At 47.3% G+C, this 21,341-nt stretch overlaps 2 protein-coding genes across 3 annotated transcripts in view; both read left to right on the top strand.

Moving 5' to 3' along the window:
* EIF3C (eukaryotic translation initiation factor 3 subunit C) overlaps nucleotides 1–12,721 on the top strand; it is a 20,780-nt gene extending 8,059 nt beyond the window's left edge. The window contains exons 12-21 of one of the 2 annotated variants that reach the window (XR_009556258.1): nucleotides 635–728; nucleotides 1,555–1,742; nucleotides 2,548–2,772; nucleotides 3,519–3,882; nucleotides 4,056–4,215; nucleotides 4,636–4,701; nucleotides 5,154–5,241; nucleotides 5,554–5,716; nucleotides 6,498–6,679; nucleotides 12,710–12,721. Coding sequence is in view for 1 of the 2 variants with exons in the window: in XM_060256724.1 (XP_060112707.1) it covers nucleotides 635–728; nucleotides 1,555–1,742; nucleotides 2,548–2,772; nucleotides 3,519–3,882; nucleotides 4,056–4,215; nucleotides 4,636–4,701; nucleotides 5,154–5,241; nucleotides 5,554–5,716; nucleotides 6,498–6,583 (1,434 nt within the window). In the remaining variant the exon portion in view is untranslated. Of the gene's footprint in view, nucleotides 1–634; nucleotides 729–1,554; nucleotides 1,743–2,547; nucleotides 2,773–3,518; nucleotides 3,883–4,055; nucleotides 4,216–4,635; nucleotides 4,702–5,153; nucleotides 5,242–5,553; nucleotides 5,717–6,497; nucleotides 6,689–12,709 lie in introns of those variants that run through there. The other variant, XM_060256724.1, reaches the window with a different exon arrangement.
* On the top strand, nucleotides 9,861–21,341 carry PRODH2 (proline dehydrogenase 2). The gene is made up of 10 exons (XM_060256726.1): nucleotides 9,861–10,106; nucleotides 10,244–10,437; nucleotides 13,305–13,440; nucleotides 15,005–15,088; nucleotides 15,190–15,270; nucleotides 18,141–18,287; nucleotides 18,456–18,622; nucleotides 18,938–19,048; nucleotides 20,882–20,970; nucleotides 21,074–21,341. The coding sequence occupies exons 1-10, from the start codon at nucleotides 9,897–9,899 to the stop codon at nucleotides 21,241–21,243; spliced, it is 1,389 nt and encodes a 462-aa protein (XP_060112709.1). The 5' UTR covers nucleotides 9,861–9,896; the 3' UTR covers nucleotides 21,244–21,341.

The following is a 21,341-nucleotide window of genomic DNA, read 5'->3' as shown; positions in this document are numbered from 1 at the left end:
TGATGTGCAACATGGTGTTTGTGGCACAAGTGACATTAAAGTTGTTTGTTCTGCTACCTGACAACCAAAGAAGCCAGGGAGAGGCTCCTCCCAGGATTATTTGGAAGTGTGAAACTGCTCACTTAAGACCCAAACTAAAGCTTGGGTCTGGCATGGGCTGCCATAGGGGTCCGGCTGACCCAGCTCTGATCTTTGCAGCTCCAAACATGAAGTTACCAAGCACACGAGGACTGCACATAGAGCCCAGCAGTGGGGCAAACTGACCCCCACAGGCTGTTTCAACTCAGGAAGAAGAGTGTGGGAAGGGAAAGCTACAGCCACTCCTCCCTGCCCCCACACCACAGCACCAAGCCAAATACAGCCCCTGCATGATTTTGAGTGCAGGTTCCCCAACATACATGTGGCTGTGGACAGATCAGTCTTGTTCCAGATGTGATGTCAAGCTTGGTTCTAATAAATACTTTTAACCTGGTGATAATGCCCCAGAAGGCAAGCCGCCCCTATATTGTCCTTTGTTAATCTGTAAACTTTTGTCTAAAGTTGTCTGAAACAGTTCCCTTCTCTCAATACATCCGGTGATGTTTGACACCCGCCCCCCCCCCCCATCCTGTTGCCTGTTTCCCTTTTCCCCTAGCCCCTTCGTGTCCGTGGCTGCATTCTGACGCTGGTGGAGCGGATGGACGAGGAGTTCACCAAGATCATGCAGAACACAGATCCCCACTCCCAAGGTGAGTGTATTGGGGAGGGCATCTCAGAGGAGGAAGGAGAAGTTGGGATTGGACTGAATCCTGCAACCAGTAGAGTGGGGCTGCCGTTGGATACGTCGGCTGGGCTGGAAACTCCTGTGCTTGGCCTTGTGAGAATACTTCTGCCTGCAGTAGATTCAATATGGACAAGAGGAAATACTTTACACAATGAGTGATTAAACTGTAGAATTTGCTTGCCAGAGAATGTAGCAATGGTCACAGTCATAGACTGCTTTAAAAGGGGATTAGAGATTCATGGAGGTAGGTCTGCCAGTGGCTACTAGCCACGGTGACTACATTCAGAGGCAGTAAACCTCTGGATGCCAATGCCAGGAGGCAATATGGGCGGGGGGGGGGGGCGCTTGGCCTCTGCACCGTGTTGTTGGACCTTTAGAGGAACTGAGCAGCCACTGTGTGATACACTGTTCTGATCCAGCAGGACTCTTATGTTCTTATGAAAGAAAAAATTGGGAATTAAAAAAAAAGTATTGTAAAGAAACAGTGTATGGCCAGTATGGGGAGGTGATTGGGGGGGGGGAGGGGGCGGGATGAAAAAGAAGTAGCTAATCAAAGCACGGAAGTCCCCATTTTGAACACAGAAGCCTTGTTCAGATACATCCTGAGTGTGTTCAGATTTGAATGCTGCAGCTATAAGAGCTAGAAACTTGGGGAAGAAGTGCTGGCGTCTCCAAAATAGAAAACTAAACTTATTATTCTGCCCAGCAGTTGTCATATCTTGCATGCTGTATCAGAAACTGCCAACTCTGCCTGCCAAAATTGTGAAGAACTCATACTCTCTTTCCACCAGAATACGTGGACCACCTGAAGGACGAGGCCCGTGTCTGCAAGATCATTGATCGTGTGCAGAACTACCTTCAGGACAAGGGAACCACAGAGGAGATCTGCCGGATTTACCTCCGACGCATCCTCCACACTTACTACAAGTTCGACTATAAGGCCCACCAACGGCAGCAGGGGCCGGCTGGGGACAGCAAGGTCAGCCAGGCCCCGTCCCGAGAGCAAGTCTGCTCGATGGTTCCCACACTGTGGCTGTAGCATGCTGTGAGAACGGGGGATGTATATGCATGGCACAACCCCTAAGATAGGGATGCTTGGCATACCCTGAACTTATGAAGTATGTAGTGTCTGGTGCTCCAGTGGTCGTACAGGAGCTGTAACAGTCACATACTTAGGAGGTATGCAGGCTGGCCAAAATTCAGGGGATTTGTATTTTAAGACAAAGCATCACATGTATATTGAGGGTTTGGGGGGGATACCAGGGGGTGTTGGCCATTCATATTCACAACTAAGCTTAATTGAAACAGGTGTAGCTGCTGGGCTTCCTTGGAGGTTATTCTTTAGGGGAGGGATGGTGGCTCAGTGGTAGAGCATTTGCTTGGTAAACAGAAGGTCTCAGGTTCAGTCCCCAGCATCTCTAACTAAAAAGGGTCCAGGCAAGTAGGTGTGAAAAACCTCAGCTTGAGTAGACAATACTGACTTTGATGGACCGAGGATATGATTCAGTAGAAGGCAGCTTCCTATGTTCATATATGTATCCTGAGAAGGGAGGCTTCAGTGATGTTGCCAAGAATGCTTTTTGGAGCTCTCTGGTTCCCCTCCGCAGAGCAACAGGTCCTTGATTGGGAGCCTTAACAAAGAACCAACTTTGAGGCTGGCGTCCATTCCTGCTGTAGATGTACTCTTAGTATTACAGTAGGGGAACATTCACGAGCAATGGATTCTAGTGAAATGGGGCGTGGAGGCTCGTCCTCTGCTGATTTTACAGTTTTTGTTATCCTAGTCAGAGCAAGACCAGGCTGAAAATGAAGCCGAGGACTCCGCAGTGCTGATGGAGCGGCTCTGCAAGTTCATCTATGCCAAGGACCGAACTGATCGGATTCGTACCTGCGCCATCCTCTGTCACATTTACCATCATGCTCTGCACGACCGTTGGTACCAGGCCCGTGATCTGATGCTCATGAGTCACCTACAGGACAACATCCAGCATGCAGACCCTCCAGTACAGGTCAGAGCAAAAGTGGGGCAAGAAGAGCTTGGGTGGGAGGTGGAGCCAGTCCTACAAGAGCAGTGAATTGTTGGTCTAGAGCGGTTACTTCTCCCAGCAAGCAGGCTGGTTAGCTTGGTTAAATGGAGATGCAAGGCTTGGACTGGAACCCTTTATGAGCTGCTCGGAGATCAAGCATGGTGTAGTGGCCAGTGTGTTGGATTAGGATCATGGGAGATCCAGGTGGCAACCCCCCGTCTGTTGTGGAAGCTCTCTAGCTGACCCTGGACCACTTGTATACTCAACCTGATCTATCTCAAAGGATGGTTGTCACAAGCACAAAATTGGAAGAGGGGAAATCAACGCTTGTAGCTGCTTCAGGTCCCCCATTGGGATATAAAAGCAGTGTAAATATAGAAACAAACCATGGTGATCTTCCTGCCCACATGCTGTATATGTCTCCAGTAGACTTAGCAATATCCATCCTGTGTTATTGGACAGACCTGGCTTACTTTCACATTGCCATGTGCCATGGTTTCCCTGTAAAAAAAAGGGCAGGCTTTGGAACCAGGTCAGGCAAAGCATAGAGACTGAAGAAGATGCATAGTCTGTGACACAGGAGTGGAGATTCTAGTTCCTTGCCTTCTGGTCCTTCTGTCCTAAGAAAGGACAGCTGGTTGGGAGTAAAGGCCTGCTGAAGGCAGATGGCCATGAGTAATAAGGGCAGAGGGTCACAATCTCTGTAACTCCTCCCTTTGCTGTTGCAGATTCTGTATAACAGGACAATGGTGCAGCTCGGCATCTGCGCCTTCCGACAGGGCATGATCAAGGATGCCCACAATGCCCTGCTGGACATCCAGTCGAGCGGGCGGGCCAAGGAGCTGCTGGGGCAGGGCCTGCTGATGCGCAGCATGCAGGAGCGCAACCAAGAGCAAGAGAAGATCGAGAAGCGCCGGCAGGTTCCCTTCCACATGCACATCAACTTGGAGCTGCTGGAGTGCGTCTACCTGGTGTCCGCCATGCTGCTTGAAATCCCCTACATGGCCGCCCACGAGTTCGATGCACGGCGACGCATGATCAGCAAGCAGTTCCATCACCAGCTGCGCGTGGGCGAGCGCCAACCCCTTCTGGGTGAGTCGTCCCCAACTGACCAGCTGTCTGTTTTAGCCTTGAAAATGGCTTTTCTGGCCATTCCTGTCTCTGAGCAGCCAGGGTGGGGATGGCAATGACAGCTGCTGCTGCAGGGATTTCTTTCTGGTTCGGTTTGGTCATCTGTCTCATCCTCTGGCTCCTTTGTGCTCCAGGCCCCCCAGAGTCAATGAGAGAGCACGTGGTGGCTGCCTCCAAGGCCATGAAGATGGGCGACTGGAAGACATGCCACCGTTTCATCGTCAATGAGAAAATGAATGGGAAAGTCTGGGACCTCTTCCCGGAGGCGGACAAAGTGCGGGGCATGCTTGTCCGGTCAGTTTTGGAGCCAGGATTGAGAGGAGCAGGATGGGGAAGAGCATGAGGATTTCCTGCCTCTTTACTTAAATGTGGTGCTGCAGATTATGGCGGAGCTAGGAGAATTCATTTATAGGTGCCCACAGCACCAGTATGGATTGGGGGGAGGGGGTTTCACAGGTACTTCCTGCAGCAATTATAGTCCTTTAAAGAGAAGAGATGGGCAAGAGGCAGCTTCCTGTTTTCCCCTGATAAGAAAGCTAATAATAGAAATTGGGTGAAGGTGAAAGGGTTCAAATCCTTCCTATCAACGCATGTGCCCATAAATGAATGTTAAGAGTGTGAGGAAGATCTTGCCACCTTTGCCCCTTTAGAGGTTTATGTTTCTAGTTCTCATTCTCATGACTGCTTCTCTTGTTTCTTTGACGCCATCTACAGAAAAATCCAAGAGGAGTCTCTCCGGACCTATCTCTTCACTTACAGCAGCGTCTATGATTCCATCAGGTAATGTGTTGAGAGTAAAGTGGGAAGGGCTGTCTTGAACTCCTGCCTCCTTTGAAAATTGTGTGACATGGTCTGCTGAGTGCAGGTGGCAGCAGTGGTGGAGAGTACCCAGCTGTCAGGAGCAGTGTTCTTTCTAAGCTGCTAGCTCACAGATTTTTAGTCTCCAGCTCACACATTTTTGTCTTAGTTCAGGAAAAATGGCCCCAGAGCACAATAATTTATGCGGTAGCTCACAGCTTTAATGCCAGTAGCTCACAAAGCAGAATTTTTGCTCACAAGACTCTGCAGCTTAGAGGGAACATTGGTCAGGACTGGGAGTCCCCTCCCAAGCATCTCCCTTCAGTCAGTCTGACCCACAAAACAAATCCTTCTGTTGCGTGGCACACAACTACAGACCGCTGGTCAAGTACCTCCCTGAAGACTTGAGTCACAATCTCTCCTCTCATTTTTAGCATGGAGATCTTGTCTGATATGTTCGAGCTGGACTTGCCCACCGTGCACAGCATCATCAGTAAGATGATCATCAACGAAGAACTGATGGTGAGAGAGCTTCTCCATGGCAGTGCTGGGGCGACACAGAAGGGTTGGCGGGCTGGCAGAGGTGAAAGATGTCCGATGGCAATAATGGGAGGGACAGACCAGGAGAACTGTGCCACTTCCACACAGATCAGCTTGAAGCACTTCCCAGGTCAAAAGCCCAAGTTCTTGCAGCAGCTTCAACAAGGTCACCAAAGAACTTTTGTTGGACCTTCTTGGGAGAAGGAATTTCAACAACGTTTGAAAGCTCACAGCAGAGCTTCCCTTTCTGGATTGGTCTGAACGCCCCCTAAATCTTGCCCTTTTTCCCCCAAGGCCTCCCTGGACCAGCCGACGCAGACAGTGGTGATGCACCGGACCGAGCCCACAGCCCAGCAGAACCTGGCCTTGCAGCTGGCTGAGAAGCTGGGCAGTCTCGTGGAGAACAATGAGAGGGTCTTTGACCAGAAGCAGGGCATCTATGGGGGTTATTTCCGGGGTGAGTAGAGCACTGGAAATCTCTTGTCCTAACGGTTTTTTCCTCTTTTTCTCCTCACTCATCCAGCTATTCCCCTGGCTATGTTTTTGCTGCAGTCTGTGTAGGGTAGTAGCTATTTCCAGTGAGTCATGTTTTTTGCTCCCTTTTCCCTTGTAAGTCGGGGGTGGGGGGGAACCACCACCTGACACCATTTGATTGATTTCCAGTGGCCTGGATCCTGCCTAGATTTCTGTGGACACAAAGGGACAGGATGATTTTTCACAAGTCCCCTGACTTCTGTTTCTCCCAAACCCTGCAGCAGCACTTCAGGGTATACTTTGAGCTGCCACAGGAGAAAGGAATCTGTGGATGCTTCCTCCACACACACATCACATGGCCATCTAAATGGGATCCATGCCACTGATCAAATGGGGCTTGCTGGTGGGGGGGGGGGGCACTACCTGCTTCTCTTGCCTTGAGACAAGGTCCAGCTGTCTTTGGCTCCAAATGTTCTCCCTCTTTGGAAGTCATAAAAAGGTTGATTGCATTTGCCTCCCTCAGGTTTCTTCAAGTAAAAAAAATGCAAATTTAATTTGAAATTTTGGTGGAAGAACTAGAAACAAGCACTCGACAGCAGTTCAGATACTCCTCCTTCATAATTATGTAATTTCCTCCTCATGTGCGCTTTCTCTGTCTGTCTCTCTCTCTCCCTCCCTCCAATCTTAACTATTAAACCATTTTCTAGGATGTTTTGCTGACTGTCTTTCACCGGCCTCATTTCCTGTTCCCCTCTGCCCTACAGATCAAAAAGACGGCTACCGTAAGAATGAAGGCGGCTACCTGCGTCGCGGAGGGTACCGGCAACAAGAGCGTCAGAGTAACTACTAATCCTTGGACTGTTGCCGCAGAACTTTCTCATGGGAGAGGGTGGAGAGAATCTTATTCAGATTTCCAAGCTTCAGATGCACAGAATAAAAAGATTTAGTCTGAAAAGGGACTGTGTGTATGGAGTCCTTGGGAGCTCAGTGGGAGGCGGAGGAGACTGTCAAGCCAAGGAAGTGGGGGTGGGGATCCTCTGAGCCCACAGCAGCAGCAACCCTAAGTTTTTGCCATCAGTTCCCATGGAGGGGAAGGTATATGTATTGGTAGTGTGGGTGGAGAGACTGAGCAGTGCTCTCCAAGGCCAGGCATTCCACAATTTGCCTGTGCTGACTTTCTCCAGTATTGGACAAGACACTTCCCAAACTTACCCATGTTCATACTCTGGAGAAGCAATGAACAACAATGGGATCACAGTGGAGATATATTTCAAAAAACAAACAACAAACTGTGATAGAAATAGGCTATCATACTTTTTAATATATATAATTACTTGAGGATTTACATACTTTTTAAAAAAAACTTTTAAATTGACAAAAATCTTTCATACAAAAATTCACAATAACAACCATAAGAGATATTTAAACCAATTTCAACAGAAGCCCATAGTAATTTTAGTGATACAGCATACAAGTAACTAGTTACAACAGACATGTTTTGTGTTGCCACTTCATCAGTATTATACAAGTCCTTGTCTTGTTAAGCTGTATATGTTGAAGTAAGCCAGTTCCCTTTACTCAAAGCATGTGCAAATTCTTCCAATTTATTGCTGGCCAAAATGCTTCCCATACAAGCACTGAGGCTTCCTGTAGGAACCACCTTAAAATTGCAAACAAAATACTGATAAAAGGTTGTTATTGGACTAATATGATGCATTTTGGGACCCAGGGATGAATTCACAACTTAACCTCCAAATTATTCAATCTAACCATTACAGGGTACATATACCCTTAAAACTCAACCATTGTTGCAATGTACTTGTCTATAAGAAGCAAGCCTATTTATCTGGTTCCAAACCTTCAATTTTAATATTGGCATAATGCTCTCCAGTTGCAAGCTATGCAGCAATGAGATAAATCTTTAAAATTTTCTTATAGAAGCCATTCATTTTAAGCAGGAACAAGCCCTTGCTTCTTATTGCTGGCCAAGAAACTCTAAAGAGCTACCCTCTGAGAAGGCCTCTGCTTTTCAACTTTGCTATCATTTATCAATTTATACCAACTTCAGTTTGGTAAAGCAGGTAGGAATCTGCAACAAAATGTTTCAGATTGGTTTTAGCTTGTTCATTATGTACCTGTGCATTTAGCCCTGTGTGCAGAATTTGAATGACAATGTTTTCTTCTCTTAGGAGAAGAAAACAATCTACATTTTAGTTACGGGCTTGGATCCGGACTAGCATTTCCACAGGCACGAGGACTTCTACTCACAGTGTGATCTCCCCCCAACTACCACCACCAAAGGATTTCAGGGACATTTTCCCAAGGAGAGGAAAGTCACACACCATAGGCAGAAATCCTTACATTTGCCAAAGCATCTACTCTGGCTGCAACTCAATAGTTTTCCCTTTGTAGAACAATTTTGGAGTTTTCAGAATTTAGAGACCCAATGCTGTTTATGAAGCAATAAAACTGGTTCTTTAGATTCAGAGATGTTCTTCACTTTCAGGTTTATCCCTGTAGTGAAATTGCATTATGATGCTGGACTTGCAGAGTAGGCATATTACACATGACTAATATTCAGCAACATTACTAGTTTTCAAGATGTAGCATGCCGGGTCATTATTGCCTGCTTGTAGGAGTTAAGCTGTCTGGTTTTGAGAGCTACCTTTGTTACCCTCAGCAGGCACAGGGAGAGAAGCAAATGAGAACCAAATTGACAAGAGAGCTTCGCTCCTAGTGGGTAAGCCCCCTCACCCACACACCCATCATCCTGCACACCACCCTTCTCCATGTCTTCAAAACATGGGGGATGAGTTGCTATTAAGAGAACACCCTTCTGTCATCATAAAGGAACTTCTCTGGTTCCTGATTTCTCAGAAATGCTGCTGCTGGGGGGACAGGAGATCCTTAATAGCACAAGCAACAAATGTGGGGGGAGGGGGTGGTTTGCAGCTGGACAATCTGGAAAAAATTGCATCTTTTCATGGGAAATTATGTTTGGATCCAGTACACAGTGATATTCCCATTATCTGAAATCTGAGGTGGCTTTATTGTGTGGAAGCCAGTTCCATTCTATTGCTGGCAATCCCTCTGACCAACATTTCTCTTGATGACAACACCCATGTCTTCTTTACCACTCAAAACAGTTAAGGATTTTCCATAGCCAAAAGTCCTGGTTCTTAGGTTATGTAACCGCCTTAATAGGAAAGCTGATGAGCGTCAGCTAAGATATTGCAGAGATGGCATCAGGCAATCACTTTCGTTGTCACCCAAAAGTCAAATTCTTGGAAGTTTTTAAAGCAGTATATCATTATTTTACAAAATTTTAACTTTCCTTTCTGCTTTCATAAGGGCCACTGAGATGGCTAACAAAACCTACATAATAAATGGCAGATTCATAAGGGAGTATTCAGTCCTTCAGGTATGTTGGTCCCAAATATAGGGTGTTGAAGGTCAAGATCAGTACCTTGAATTGTACCTGGAAACAAATTGGGAGCCAATGTAGGTATACATGGCCAAAGATTGGAGTAACAGAACCCTGTCACCGACTCCCGTCAACATCTTGCCTGTATTCTGCACCAATCGAAGTTTCTGAACACTTCAGACAGCCTTATGTAGAGCGCATTGCAGTAATCTAACCTAGGTGTGACGGCACACACTGCAGGGGCCAGATCTTTTCTGCTCCGGAAAGGCCTCAGCTGGCTAACCATTCAAAGCTGGTAAAAGGCACTCTTGTCCACAGCTGCCGTCTTATCCAGCAGTAGGTCTGGGTCCAAGATCTCCCTCCAGACTATGGCCCTCTTTCTTCAAAAGGAGTGCAACCCCATACATTATCACAGATGCAGAATCCTATAGAAGGTAACACAACTGGCAGAGAATCTGTGTTCTCTGAAAGGACTTAAATCTGCTAAGTTGAAGCAAATGAGGAAGAGGAAGCCTGTCTAGGTGTTAATAAGTGACTTTTCTTCCTCAGCAATTTTTCTGCTCCACCAAGCTGCTCTTCGCCCACCCTGCGCTTCACCTGCTGAGCCAGCAGCCAGTTTGCCTGGTGTTGTGCTCTCTGACAGCCTCGGTGTTGCCTGTTTGCCCCAAACACAGTGGGAAAGTCTCCAGGTGTTGTATTGCAAGGTGTAACACTGCAGCCTTCAGTCTGAGCAGGCAATATGCTGAGATGCAGGGCTCGAGGCTTGCACCTTGGGGCAACAGCACTCTGGGGGCCTCAGGCTCCTGCTCAGAAATCCATGTCTCCCAGTCCTCCACTCAACCTGGATGACAGGAAGGTGTTCCAGCACAAGGCCAGCTGGGAGATCACTCGTGGACTGCTAGTCTTCCTGCTCTGCTCCTCCCCACGGCTGGTTCAGAAGGCACCCACGGTGAGATAAGGAGCTCCCCGAATCCTGAACCACTTCTTCTCCCCAAGGAGAGCTCTACGGTCCTACGGTGTGATGTCTTTGGGCAAATGATGGGATGGGTCGTCCCCTAACCCTATATTTCCCTCTCCTCCTCTAAGCTTCTTTCCGTCTCCCGACGGGTTCTGGGCCGCCGACTCTGGGATGGTTTGCTCCGTCTCACGTTTTATGGACAGTTTGTGGCAGGTGAAACCCCTGAGGAGATCAAAGCCACCCTGCAGCGGCTCCAGCAGTTGAAAGTCCGCCCTCTCCTTGCAGTCCCTATTGAGGAAGATGTGGGGCAGCCAAAAGAAGGGTGAGTCTTGACAAGGTAGAAGGGCCAGTGTATTGACAGTGGAGAGGAGGTTGTCATTAATGCTGAGGGATGGAAGGCAGGGGGCCTCGACTCTGAATGGCATGTATATCTAAAGTAAGAACTTAACCAAGAGGTGGAAGGAGTAGTTTATTCATTTGTTCAGACATTTCACTTATCTTCCCAAAGAGATCCCAAAGTATAACTGTCCACCTCCATTTTATCCTCACAACAACATCCTTGTGAGGTAGGTTTGACTGGAAGGAGAGACTGGCCAAAGCCTACCCAGAGAGCACAAACTTTTTTGTTTTAAAACAATTTTATTATTCTGCAATATTATATTAATACTTATCTATTATTAAAAATTCAGTACCAGTACATTGCATTTTCCGCCTCCCACCCCCCCTTTTCATGACCTCCACCCAGTGCATTTTAATTAAAACACTAAAAAGAAATAAAAGGTAATTTTAACATTTTAAGAATCTTCATAAAAAAAACTTATAGCTATAATAAAATAAAAATAAGGAAAAGAACCATTTACTATGATTATCATCCATCTTCATTATAATCCTTTAGTCCTTAGTCCTTATCATAAAAAACAAGATCCCAGCAAGCACAAACTTGAACCTAGGTCTCCTGAATATGAGTTCAGCACCCTAACTCTTTTTATGTGTCTAAAATATTTATATGCTGCTCTCTCAAGGGGGTTTCCAACAAGAATATGATAAAAATAATGCGTAAGCCCGTCCCCTGGTTAAAACAGTTGTCTAAAATTGCACTAAGGAACAGTGATAACATGACAGGCAATAGCAGAAAAAATTGAAATAACCGTACTAATCTAACCTTTTAAAAAGTCTCAAAATCAGCAGCAATTTATCAAAATCAGTAGGTAAAAAAGAGAAGCAAGCCAGAGGAGGGGGGGTGGTGTGTGTGCAGAATCAACAGTCTGAAAAAAACCTTCAACGAACAGCCAGACACCAAGCATTATGCTGGGTTCTGGACAATAAGGGAATGGGGAAAAGGTAAAGGTAGTCCCCTGTGCAAGCACCAGTCATTGTCGACTCTGGGGTGACGTTGCTTTCACAATGTTTTCACAGCAGACTTTTTACAGGGTGGTTTGCCATTGCCTTCCCCAGTCATCTACACTTTCTCCCCCAGCAAGCTGGGTACTCATTTTACCGACTTCAGAAGGATGGAAGGCTGAGTCAACCTCGAGCCGGCTACCTGAACCAGCTTCTGCTGGGATCGAACTCAGGTCATGAGCAGAGCTTTGGACTGCAATACAAGGGAATGGAAGGGGGGACTAATTTCATGCATATTGGGCCACATCCCAAGGATACATTTAGCAAATAGTGGCGCCATCTGCTGACTGAAGGGCTCTTCTCTTGCATCAGAGGGAAGCACTGCTCTTAGTGGTACAGATTTGTGGGATCCACCCCACCATAGTTTATACCAGGGGTCCCCAATGTGTTGCCTATGGGCACCACGGCACCTGCCGACACCTTTCCTGGTGCCTGCCAAGTGTTTTAGTAAGTGGGTGGGGTCAGGTAGGGCTTTTGTCCAACAAGGCTTCTGATTGACTATTCTCAATTTGATTGGCTGTACAGATGTTTTTTAAATGGTACTTCAGCAGCAGCTCCTACCACAGCATGAGGCTATACACTGTGTGAAGTTTAGCTATGGCAATCATTTTGTGGCTGGGAAGCCCAGATACCCAAGGGGACCCTTGGAGGGGGAGCCCTGACAGCATGGGAAACAACATTCCTGGAGATTTCGTTGGCAGGTGAAGCCTGGTTCTTTGTCTATCCTGAAGCCTCACTGCGACAATCGCCATTTTGTATGGCGCTAGCTGTGTCCACCGGTAACAAAATACTTTCTTCTAATCATCTTTCTACTTCAACTAATGAGCTATACCTTGGAAAAAAGTTCACTTTGGAATGTAACCTATCAACTAAAGTCCTCTTATAAAGTTGGAGTTGGCATGCCTAACTCCAGTACATTGTAATGACAGCCATTTTCTTTCTGTGTCCCTTCTTCTGTGCATTTTAGCTATTGCTGCCCAAGCGAGTTCAAGAATCTTGATTAGCCATTTCTTAAGGGCATGGGAGATTGCTAGTTTTTCCCCTTTCAGAGATAAGAACAGTCTTAGCAGCTGATGAAAGATGTGCTTCTTTAAGCTAAGCTTCAAAAAGCATTACAGGTATGGTTTGGGAGCTTTGCCCCCTTAACCACAAGGAGCTGTGAAGAGATCACCTTCTCCAAAAATTCAGAACAGACTGAAAAAAAATCTTTTATTCTGTGCTTTGGGACGTTCCTCCTTGTATTTGGAGACAGCATTCAGGAAGCCGACAGGTGGACACAATCCAGCACAGAGTAGTGAAAATGGGGGTGGGTTGGAAAGCAGGACTGGAGATTGGGAGGAGACAGAGCCATATTAACAATTAGGCAAAGCAGGCACAGGCCTATGGGCTCCCAAGTCTTTAGGGGTCCCGGGCTGGCTCCCCCCACCCCTGGTTTTCCCCTTGCTTGCAGCCCTCCCAGCCTGCACATGCAGCCAGCAACTGCGCTGCTCTTTGCCCGACTTGCCTGGTTTGGCTGCTGCTGGCATCGTTGCCAAGTTCGCCTCTCTTCCACAGCTTAGTAGAAGGGGCTTTTATGAAGGGGCCTGCAGGCTGCAGTAGGGGCCGTGGGTGGTGGGGCGGGCTCTCAGACTCTGAGATAATTTGTGAGGCCTCCCCCCCAAGATTTCTACTGCCTAGGGGCCTCCACAGGGTTTAATCCGGCACTGGGAGGAGACTGGATGGTGGTTGTGGTGACCTCAGGAGAAAGAGATTTCATGCTAAGTAAGGATTCTTCTCTTTCCTGTCCAGGGAGGGGTGGTATGACGCCAATAGTCAGGCCATGCTTGCCTGCCTGGATTTGTCAGTGAAGGGCCTGGCTGGGGGAAGTCCCCGTAATCCCATGATGCAACTGAAAATAACAGCCCTAATGGCAGCTGACCTCTGTGTGAGTACCATGGGATGGGTGGAATGGTGGAGGTGACTGGGACGTTTGGAGTGTTAACAATTAAGCCAGCAAGTTTCCTTGGGGGAATCTGCTCCAGTTCCACAATCAATTTTACTATGCCTGTGTGGGCATGGCTGCTGCTGAGCACACCACTGGGTATTCTCATAACCATTTGCTCTTGTCAACTTGGCATAAAGGAAATAGAAAGGCAGATTTTGTGTCAACATTCAATTTATAGCTGAATTTCACACCAAATCCCTTTTCTATGTTGCTGCCAAGTTGACTGAGCCAAAAGATTTGATCTAACCGTTGAAAAGAACTTCATTAGCAATTTCTTAAGTTCTGAAATTAAAATTTGACAAGTCCAAATAAGTATTTCTTTAAAAATTGAAACCACTGTTAATGGAATTTTAGAAAAGTCAGAGTTTAGGAAAATGTGGTCAAATATTTGGCCATTAACTTTTTTTAGAGTTTTGTCAGCTATATGATTTAGACTATTCAACATTAATTTAGAATGTTAAGAGAGATGTAACTAAATGGGTGAAAAATGTTGCTTGTGGAGTTGGTCCTATGTGTGTGTGTTTCATATATCTCCAGTGCTGTGATGTCTTGGGAAGCCCACCTTTACTAGCTCCTACATCACAAGCAAGCATCCATTGCAATTTTTTTGCTTGTCCTGTTATCAAATATATTATGTTATTATTGCTTAACTAAATTGTGTAAATTGAACCAGGACTGACTCAAATAGGGTTGGCAAGTCCCCTGCTTCCCGTAGTGGAAGTGACGTCATCAAAATGGCGGTACACCTATTGTGTCATAGAGTTTTCCCTCCCAAATAGCTAGAACGTCCAGGAAAACCATAGTTTTCCCAGAAACACCTAGAGCGGTCCCGCACATGTGCTGCAATTTTGATGACATCACTTCCTGGTGACGTCATTGCACCAGCAATGTAGGCAGAGGTTCCCCCCGCCGGCCCAATGTGGGCTGGCAGGTTGGGAACTTCTCGAGCAGGGGAACCCCCACCTGGACCGGGGGCTTGGCAGCCCTAGACTCAAACTAGGATTACGGTTGCCAACTCTGGTTTGGGACATTCCTGGAGATTTGAGGGTGGAGCCTGAGGAGGCAGGATTTGGGGAAAGGAAAGACCTCAGTAGGGTATCATGTCCTAAAGTCCACCCTCCAACATGGCCATTTTCTCCATGTTGCCTGGGCATCAGTAGTAATTCCAGATTTTCCAGGCCCCACCAGGAGGTTGGCAATCCTAATTCCAAATTGTAGTTTCCCCCTGAGACAATGAAGTGTACAAAATCTCCAAAAAGCAAAAATGTATAAATATCTAGAATTTGCATAGTTTACAGGTTAAAAATTATGCCCTTTCAGGCTGCGAAATGTGATTTCATCTGTTGCCAACTTTTGAGTTTGTTCTTGTTGCAGAATGTCGAAGGCACTGCTCATAAGTAATTCTGGCCCCATTCTTTGATTCTTTGCTACTTCTTGGGGTTGGGGAAACAAAGGGAGTTATTCTGGTCTTACTGGGGATCCCCTTTCCTGCATCTCTTCATAGAAAACCATTACTCTTTGGCTGCAAGAGCAGGAAGGAGCATTAGATCTGACTGTAGAGAGAGTCTTGGCTGTACTGAAAGGAGAGGTGAGGTCTCTTTACCCCCTTGTCTTTTGAGAACCCTGGTTTCAGTTTCTCCTTTGAGAGTGAATCCTTTCTCTTTCCCTCCTTCCACATTCCTTTGCCAGCAACTGAACTTCGGCTGCCTGACCCCAGAAGAGAACCTGCATTTCCAAAAATCCCTGAGTCGTCTCAGATCTATAGCAGAGGTATGGAAGTTCACCAGAAATTGATTTGTGGGGGAGGCAAGGATTGAGAGAGGAAGAGACCAAACTCTGAGGCTGTAGCCAGAGGTCAAAGAGCTTTGCATTCAGAGCTTCTGCAAAGGCACAAGCAGGGCCATTAACAGCTTCCATATAGAATATTTCTCCTCACTTCCCTTTGCCATTTCCCTGTAGGCTTCTCAACCACCCCCACCCCGCCCTGTCGGGAGACCCCCGAATTAGCAGCCTCCTCCCCCGCTCTCCAAAAATCCAGAAGCGGGGGGGTGGGAACGGCGCCGTGTCTCTTTCCCTGCCTGCCTCTCTCACAGGCTTCAGGCTTCTCCCTCGGAGTCACAAAGACCCGCTCCAGTCCGGCCTCCCTTTGCAAGGTGCATGCTGGGACTCATAGTCCTTGCATCCTCTCCGGCTGCCGGATGGCGTCTCCTCAGGGAGTCTGGCCGGCGGAGGGGGGGGGGGAGCTCCACCCCCGGAGGACCATGTGCGTTTCTACCTCCAGAGGCTTCAGTCGCTTGGGATGGTGTGTCTGTGTAACTTTGAAGAAGTTGGCAGCAACTCGTAAGTAGAGAGGCCAATCCCCCTTCAGAGTCGCCAGAAATGGGGGGGGGGGGGGAGTCTGCTGAGCACTTCATTATTCTCTATGTGAAGATTGATTCTCATAGGGTATAATGGGGAATTGATCTGGAGGATTCGGGGGCTCTTGGGGTGCTGTTTTTTGAGGTAGAGGCACCAGATTTTCAGTATAGTATCTAGTGACTCTCCCCAAAGTATCCCCCAAGTTTCAAAGTGATTGGACCAGGGGGTCCAATTCTATGAGCCCCAAAAGAAGGTGCCCCTATCCTTCATTATTTCCAATGGAAGGAAGACATTTAAAAAGGTGTGTGGTCCCTTTAAATGTGATGGCCAGAACTCCCTTGGAGTTATTATGCTTGTCACACCCTTGTTCCTGGCTCCGCCCCAATGTCTCCTGGCTCCACCCACAAAGTCCCCAGATATTTCTTGAATTGGACTTGGCAACCCTATTTCCCTGCCATGCGGCCCAATCCCCCACTGGGTGGCTAGGGGGGAAGTGACAACTTTGCTACCCAAGGACTTTTTAAGGTATCTGTAAATACTGAAGTGTTATGGCTCTATAGCATCACAGCCCCATAATTGTTAGAAGCTTTCATAAAGGCCTCAAAAAGTGAGCAAAATGGTTTAGGGGGCAGGGTTTGGAAGCCCTTCCCCTTCCTTCAGGATTATCAGAAAGCCAGGTTGGGGGGGTGGGGAGGGTTGAATGTCCACTGGGTGCTTCATTATACCCTATGGAGACTAGTCCCCTAGGGTATAATGGAGAATTGATCCATGGGTATCTCAGGGGGTTTTTTTTGGGGGGGGGGCTGTATTTTTAGGTAGAGGCACCAAATTTTCAGCATATCTGGTGCCTCTTCTTTAAAAAAAACCCCAAGTTTAAAAAAGAATGGTCCAGAGGGCCCAATTCTATGAGCCCCAAAAGAAGGTGCCCCCATCCTCCATTATTTCCAATGAAGGGAAGGCATTTAAAAGGTGTGTGGTCCCTTTAAATGTGATAGCCTGGACTCCCTTCGGAGTTCAATTGTGCTTGTCACAACCTTGCTCCTGACTCCCCCCCCCCCAATGCCTCCTGGCTTCACCCCCAAAGACCCCAGGCATTTCTTGAGTTGGATCTGGCAACCCTAGGTCTGATGGAAGATAAATGGTTGTTGTGGGCAGGACTGCTTGAAAATGCACACCTCCTTATTTGAATAGCATATAGAAGCAACACCACTTGGAATTAAATCCAGACTAAATGTTTTGCTAACGGGAGGTACTTCTGCAAACAGAACACAACTTTTCTGCCTCCTCCTCTCCTGCAGGTGGCCTTTAAATTAATTAAATTAAAGGCTTTCATGCTCCCAAAATGCTGCTTCTGGAGAAAAGGCAGTCTCAGTAATTGTGTGAGGAGCAAGGGGGGGGAAGGGGGCTGCAGCAGGAAGAGGAGATCGCCCTCCCCTTCCATTTGCAGAAAATGTAGTCTGGATCTTCCTCTTGGGCTGTGCTCTTCCCCCAAAAGATGGTTAGTAAAGTAGGATTGGGAAAGAAGACAAGTGGAGCACAAGCAGAGTGTGATGTTGTGCTCGTGCTCAAAATACACATACACACCCCCTTCCATGAGGAAGCAGCCTAATTTGGAGGGGGCAAAATGGAAGCAGGGCTCGATTATGAGGTGATGGGACCCTGCACTATGTCATTTGAAGAGGCCCTGTATGGGGCTGGCCCTGCCAGTAGGAAACTAGGTGATTGCCTAGGGTGCCAGCCTTCTGAGGTCACTGAATTGGGTACCCTCCATGTTATTCGGTGATGTTATCAGTGTGGGGGGGCCCCGCCAGAAGTTAGCCTCACAGGGTGCCAGACAGTCTAGGGCCAGCCCAGGCCCTGTATAATAAAACTATGCCGAGGGATGGGGCCAGCATCAAATGTTCTCTATTTGTTCTCTATTTAGAAGTCCATCTTAGCAGCCTTTATTAATAATAAATATATTATTAGCCACTTGGGAAGTCTGCAAGAAGAGCAAGATACACGTGTTTATAAACATAATCTCTCTGTATCTTTTCCCTCTACTCAGCGACTTGCCAATCTATGCATCTGGAAAGTAGGCTGTTGACAGAAGCTCACGTGACCCAATAAATTAACACATCTTTGAAGTGCCACTTGTGTATTCCCCCCCCCCCCTAGCCTAAAACCTCAGTGACTGAACTGGACAGAGCAGTGTGAAATCTTCAGCTGTCAATCTTGTTAACCAGAAATTTGGGTTATCCAGTAAATTTCATCATGGTTAATCCTGTCCTCTTCCCTTTCAGTATGCTGTGAGGAAAAAGGTCCGTGTCCTGGTAGATGCTGAATACACCTACATTAATCCTGTCCTGTCACTAGTCACCATAGCGATGATGGCTGCCTGTAACACCCAAGTCCCATGGATCTGGAACACATATCAAGCATATCTCAAGGTGGGTTTTCCAACCCCCCAACGAAACAGTCCTCCTTCTTCTGTGCGCCACACTACCCTCTCTGCCACTCTATCCTCATCAACTCATTGATGCTGGAGAACTCCTTCATGACTTCCTGTTCTGTAGCAGCCATATTGTCTCTGACTGCTTTTGCCTGTTTTCCTCCAGGACACTCTGAAGCGGTTGAGTCAGGACATGGCCCTCGCTGAGCGCTTGGGGGTGTGTTTTGGAGTGAAGTTGGTCCGAGGAGCTTACCTAGAGAAGGAACGGCAACGGGCAAGGGAAAAGGGATATCCTGACCCTGTGCATCCCACCTGGGAAGCTACCAATGAAAGGTGAAGACTAGGGTTGCCAGCTCTGGGCTGAGAAATGCTTGGAGATTTGGGAGGTGGAGCCTGCTAAGGGTGGGGTTTGGGGAGGGGAGGGACCTCAATAGAGCACAATGACATAAAGTCCACCTCCAAAGCAGCTACTTTCTCTTGGAGAACTGATCTCCAGGCCACATCTGGAGGCTTGGAACTCTAGCTGAGGACTCTTCCCACAATTCTGTTGATCAGCTCAGCAGCCTTTGAATGTGAGTCATGAGGAGATTAAATTGGGGTGGGGGGTTCTTTCTGTGCTAATGTCCATCCTTGTTTCCTGTGACACAGTTACACGCGCTGTCTAGATTTCGCCTTGGACAGAGCATCTCATGCTGGAGGCAGATTTGAGCTAATAGTGGCCACACACAACAAAACCTCCGTGGAGCACGCTGTGCAAAGGTACAAGCGGGGTTCAGAGGAGGGAAGGTCATGCATGTGACAGGGCCTTGTTTGGGGGGTGAATCCCCCATAAAGATACTGAAGAGATTATGCATTCAAGCCCTGACCTGGATAGCCCAGGCAAGTTTGATTTCATCAGATTTCAGAAACTGTGGGGCCTACCCTGGCAAGTACCTGGATGGGAGACCTCCAAGGAATACCAGGGCTGGGATGCAGAGGCAGGCTATATCGACCCACTTCTCTGAATGTCCTCCATGCAACAGTAAGGATCACCAGAAGTCACCATGCACACGCACAATTTTTTTATAAAAACAAAATACCGAAAAAGTAGGATTGGGCGTACAGATGTAATTTGCACAAGGGGAGTGGAATCAAATGCACTGGCTCCATCCCTCACCTGTATGTGCTAATGAAAGCACGAGCCAAGAAGCTATGTGCCTTCAAACTGTACAAGTGAGAGCTCCATCCCTGTGATCTGGGTACTACTTTCCCAATCAAAGATCCTGAACTTGGGGACCATACCCTATGTGTATGCCATTTGTGCATGCTAGAGGTGTTGTGCTGCATGCGGTAAGCATGTATAAATGGAGGCAGAGCTAGTGCACTCCATCAAAGGTGGGGGTGGCATTAGTATGCTTAGTCCCACCCCCCACACACACACACACACCCATGAATCTTTCTCCTGTGAACCTCATGTTTTGGTGGGCTCGGAAGAAGCTAGGCTTTTTGAAGACTGGAAGAGAAAAAGGCAGTTAGGGGATCTGCAGCCTTTCATCTGTAGAGAGAATCTTTTGCTTGCCCCTTCCCTCACTGCATTGGGAAGAGCTTTGTTTTAGATAACTGTCAGTGCCTTTGACATCCATAACAGCAATTGCATCTTTTAAAAGGGGAGAGGGAGGGAAAGATATGGGATTTGTTATTGTATTCTGATTTAATTTGGACTGTTTTCAACTCTTATTGTGATCTGCCTTGAACCACGAGGAAAGGAAAGAGATCAATGTTAAAATAAATAGGGGCATACTTCTCTTAGCTCAGTTTGGAGTTGCGCTATGCAAACCAAGGTAGCAAAAAGCCTCCCCCTACAATGTGGACGGCCATCATGCACTCGGTGGCATCATCAGGAATGCAGTGAGGCCTGAACCACCTCCTGAGAAGGGCCATGTCATTTCCATAGCACCTGATAACTGTATCATGGATTCAAGCACCCAGAAGAACTTAACATCCTGGCAGCCGTGGGACATTTTTTTCCAAAGCTGAAGGAAGATGAAGATATTGGATTTATATCCCGCCCTCCACTCTGAAGAGTCTCAGAGCGGCTCACAATCTCCTTTACCTTCCTCCCCCACAACAGACACCCTGTGAGGTGGGTGGGGCTGAGAGGGCTCTCACAGCAGCTGCCCTTTCAAGGACAACCTCTGCCAGAGCTATGGCTGACCCAAGGCCATGCCAGCAGGTGCAAGTGGAGGAGTGGGGAATCAAACCCGGTTCTCCCAGATAAGAGTCCACACACTTAACCACTACACCAAACTAGCTCTCCAAGCTGAAGGGAATCTTGAAGAGCCAGTGTGGCATCATAGAGAGCACAAGGCCCTAGGAGAGACCAGGGTTCAAACCCCCTCTCTGACCTGAAGCTCACAGGGTGACCTTGAGCTAATTGCTGTCTCTCAGTGTGACCCTACCTCACAGGATTATTGTAAGAATAATGGAGGAAAAGGAGAATTATATGCCACCCTGAGCTCAGAGGAAGGGTTTCTTCTATAAAATTTGTATTATCTTTGTATTGGAGGAACTCCAATGTATCACTGGGATGAGTTTGGGTTCTTTAAATATCAGGATGAAGGAGATGGACATCAACAAGGATGATGGCCCTGTCTGCTTTGGTCAGCTTCTGGGCATGTGTGACCACATTTCCTTGCCATTGGGTAAGTGCTGGGTCTTAGTGATCTTCAACACAGCCATCTTGCTCTCTTCTTCCTGTGAGATGTCACCGCCTCTCTCTTTTTTTAATCAATTGCCCAATCCTAGGACATGCAGGTTATGCTGTCTACAAATCCATTCCCTATGGTTCCGTGGAGGAGGTGATCCCATACCTGATCCGCCGTGCTCATGAGAACCAGAGTGTCCTCCAAGGAATCCGGGAGGAGCGAGATCTGTTGCGCTCAGAGCTTTGGAGACGGATTTTGAGGAAGTCTTGAGGGAAAGCTGAATACCCAGAAAAGCCACTCTGTTATTTTTAAAGATATAGAATCCTTCCACTTCATGTACCATTCAAAAAGTTTCTTCCTTCCAAGAG

This window comes from Heteronotia binoei, chromosome 15 (genome assembly GCF_032191835.1).
Source record: "Heteronotia binoei isolate CCM8104 ecotype False Entrance Well chromosome 15, APGP_CSIRO_Hbin_v1, whole genome shotgun sequence".
In the NCBI taxonomy this organism is placed as follows: domain Eukaryota; kingdom Metazoa; phylum Chordata; class Lepidosauria; order Squamata; family Gekkonidae; genus Heteronotia; species Heteronotia binoei.
This window is presented reverse-complemented; position numbering and strand designations above follow the sequence as displayed.